Source organism: Pseudorca crassidens, chromosome 7, assembly GCF_039906515.1.
Source record: "Pseudorca crassidens isolate mPseCra1 chromosome 7, mPseCra1.hap1, whole genome shotgun sequence".
In the NCBI taxonomy this organism is placed as follows: domain Eukaryota; kingdom Metazoa; phylum Chordata; class Mammalia; order Artiodactyla; family Delphinidae; genus Pseudorca; species Pseudorca crassidens.
Window position 1 is genome coordinate 81080838 of NC_090302.1, and position 3248 is coordinate 81084085.

At 58.2% G+C, this 3248-nt stretch overlaps 1 protein-coding gene across 4 annotated transcripts; it reads right to left on the reverse strand.

Moving 5' to 3' along the window:
• Positions 1-714: 714 nt before the first annotated feature.
• On the reverse strand, positions 715-2858 carry SIGMAR1 (sigma non-opioid intracellular receptor 1). 4 transcript variants are annotated; one of them, XM_067744662.1, is made up of 4 exons: positions 2428-2764; positions 2102-2302; positions 1876-1968; positions 715-873 (listed from the first exon to the last, which is right to left on the reverse strand). In XM_067744662.1, exons 1-4 carry the CDS (start codon positions 2762-2764, stop codon positions 851-853), a joined length of 654 nt encoding a protein of 217 aa, XP_067600763.1. In that variant the 3' UTR covers positions 715-850. The 4 variants fall into 4 exon arrangements, 2 of the variants coding, with proteins under 2 accessions (XP_067600763.1, XP_067600762.1); XR_010945085.1 differs by having other exon boundaries at positions 737-873; positions 2149-2302; positions 2428-2858; XR_010945084.1 differs by having other exon boundaries at positions 854-1091; positions 2149-2302; positions 2428-2786.
• Between the last annotated feature and the right edge of the window lie 390 nt (positions 2859-3248).

Here is a 3248-nt window from a genome sequence, read left to right on the forward strand (position 1 = left end):
CAGACACAAAAAGAAATGAAACTGTTCAACAGGTCTTTATTGACAGACACAGATAGATGGACAGAGAATGCAGCAAAGGCAGTGTCTGGAAGCTGTAGTAAGTGTCTGTGTGTGTGCGTGCAGAAAAGGCTTTCTCTAGGCCAGCGGCAACCCCTTGGACCTGGGCCCACCTGTCTAGGTCCTCACGCCAGCACTGGGCCCTCAGCTGAGGCCAGCCTCCCCATTATACCCTGGAGGGAGGTATAACCTCAGCATTTGCCACATTCTTCTGGTTCTCCAGCTAACTTGGTTGCGAGGGTGGGGACAGGCCATGAGGGTACTTGCATAGCAGGGGAACAGAATGGGGTAAGGCATATGGTGAGGACAAGGAGATGAAGGGGAAGGGCATCACAGCTGCAGGTGAAGGGAGCCTCCACAGGCAGCTCCTCTTCTCCCTCATCCCCCCCAATGGCTGCTGGGTTGAAGGGTCAGACCCAGGCAGTTTGTAATAGCCACCCCCATCCCTAACTCCAGAGCCTGACTAGGGGCAGAGAAGCTCTGGAAAGGCCTGAGTTAGTGAGTCGAGCTTGTGGGATATGTGCTCGAACATGACTGGCCCCTTTGGTATACGTGGGGGTCCCTCTCTGCATGGGTGTGAATGCGTAATGCTGCCATACACACAGGATTCAGTATCTGAATGTGTGTCCCATGTGTTCCCATGACTATGTTTGGTTGTATGCATGTGTGTCCCTGCTCATACACCAGGAACTCAGTATCTGCATGTTGTGAGTATGTCCATGACTTTTCACGTGGGCTCCAGCAAGTGGATGTGTGCAGGCCTGCCCGCTCCTGTCCATCCACAGGTCCTCCTTCAGGCCTGGCTGGTCAGGCGTCCTGGCCAAAGAGGTAGGTGGTGAGTTCAAGCCGGAGGCCCCGGGCATAGGCTTGAAGAGTATAGAAGAGGGTGAGGAAGTCCTGGGTGCTGAAGATTGTGTCAGCCAGCGCGAAGGCCAGGGTAGATGGGATGACACCCCGGCCGTACTCCACCATCCATGTGTTTGGCCCCCACTCCACAGCCGTTGCCTCACCAGGCCCGTGCACCACTGTCTCCCCTGGGGGGACAGGGAACACCCACATGAAGAGCCTGGCCTTGCCCTCCCATTGCCACCACCTCCCTAGCCTGTGGGCTCTCTAGGGGTAGGGAATGGAGAGGGAGCTTCAGGAAAGGAAAAGCCTTACCTCACTGGCCTGGCTGCCCATCTGCAAGGGTACGAGGCTAAGGTGGCCACTCTTAAACTTTCCTGTGTGGCATCACCTGGCTCATGTCCTCTCTTGGGGGAAGCTTCACCTGGCCCTGCACCATTGTTTGGGAGTCATGGAGGTCTGCATTCCCAAGCCTAACTCATGTCAAGCAGAAGTTTAGCTAAACTTGGGCCTGTTAGATAGGGAGAGGTGAATATAAGACCTGCCAGGCTTTCTGAGAAATGTACCTGTTCAGTGACAATGTCGTAACTTGTAATATGCTTGTAATATTCAACCTCAAACTTACTTATAAGTCCAAATGTTTCATTATACGGAAGAGGGAAGACAACTGTCTGCCTTGTCTTTGGGGACATGAGAGCATTTCTGATCTCCCCAACAACTGCTGGAATACTGGATCATTAAAATCAGACGTGGTTAACAGGGAGCTGTTATGTTTTGTTTCCATTTGACAGAGGAAGGCAACAGAGACCCTGAACCCTGCCTCAACCAACCACCTGGGGCTTAACTAGAGGGCAAAGGAACTAGGACGAGGGCCCTTCAACGCACCCCTTTTCCATGCCATGGCTCTTTCCTCCAACTATAGGCACCCAAGAATGAAGAGACCCACCTCTCTAACAGAGCCACCTTACCCACCTGGGTAGAAGACCTCGCTTTTGGTAGTGCCCTCTCTCCACTGGTGGAAGGTGCCAGAGATGATGGTATCCGAGATCTCAGCCCAATAGCGCCCTGAGAGACAATCAAATGGACACTGAATATCAGGGTATCCGCTCCACTCGATGGCCTGGCCGAACATCAGGAAGGAGGGCATGGGCCCTTGTACAGCCCCAGCCTCCCAGTCCGGCCCGCCGCCAGCACTGACCCGAGTGGCCGCTAGAGCCCAGGGCGGTGCCGAAGAGCAGCACGTACTCGGACAGGGAGGCGTGCAGAAGGCACATGGCGCCCATCCAGCCTCCCGCGTTCACGAACACCCACTGCAGCTCCTCGTCGGGCAGCACGTGGCCTGGGTGCAGGCGCCGCAGCTCCACGATCAGCCGAGAGAAGGCCAGCTCGTGGTCCAGCCCTGGCGGGGGCAGAGGAACAACCAAGTCAGGGCCAGCATCGATCACGAACTGGGGAACGGTGCCCCCGGAACCTCCAGCTACGCCCGGCCCTCCCCAGCCCCCTGCCCTCCACCCGCCGCCTCACCGGCGTACTGCCGAGCCAGCTGCGCGATCTCTTCATGCTGGAAGACGAAGCTCTGAGTGCCCAGCCAGTGCCAGACCACCTGGGCCAGCACAGCCGCGGCCGCCAGGAGCAGCGCGGCCCACGCCCACCGCCGGCCCACGGCCCACTGCATCCCAGAGGGCGGCCTGGCCCAGCGCAGCGCAGAGAGAGGTGGGGGCCTAAGGCTGTGACCCTCACTGCCTCCGTGTCTCTTGGCGCGCCGTCTACGACCCGTTCCCCCGCCACCGCCGTGGTACGGCTCGCCCTGGCCAATCGGAACTGCCAGGGCACCGGGGCACCGCCTCTCGGGTCGAACCATTATCTCTCGGGGAGCCGGGTGCGCCGAAGGGCGGGGCGGTGCCGCGCGCGTCAGGAAAGGGGGCGGGGCCAAGCTCTCCTAGCTGCAGGCGTTGGGGTATCTAGGCACGGTCTCGCCTAGCGCCGTTCTACTTGGGGTTGCGGGGGTGGCGGTGAGACCCAGAATGGACTGGCCCGCCTGGGCTCACTGACTGGTGAAGCAGGCAACCCGGAAGCAGGGCCTTCCGGACTTGTGATGGTTAAGGCCCGCCTTTGCTAGCACAGGAGGTGGGAAGGAGGCTCTTCTACTTGGGAACGTTACGGACGGCTTTTGGAGGCGGTGACACCTGAGCAGTGTCTTTAAGAGCGATGGGAAGGGCATTCCAGTGAGCCAGTGAGACCTACTCCAAGAGCAAAGGCACCAAGGAGAGACAGCATGGGGTCTTCCGGGGGCCAACAATTCATTCTTTATTCTGAAGTACAAAATATGAGAGGAGGGCCTTGTA

Bases quoted from the DNA above. Each gene is read 5' to 3' on its own strand.
- SIGMAR1 (XM_067744661.1), bottom strand. From the start codon at position 2,764: ATGGTTCGACCCGAGAGGCGGTGCCCCGGTGCCCTGGCAGTTCCGATT. The intron at 2,303-2,427 runs GTGAGGCGGCGG...TGCCCCCGCCAG, and splicing joins GCTGGCTCGGCAGTACGCCG to GGCTGGACCACGAGCTGGCC. The intron at 1,092-1,875 runs GTGGGTAAGGTG...CTGTCCCCCCAG, and splicing joins AAGCGAGGTCTTCTACCCAG to GGGAGACAGTGGTGCACGGG.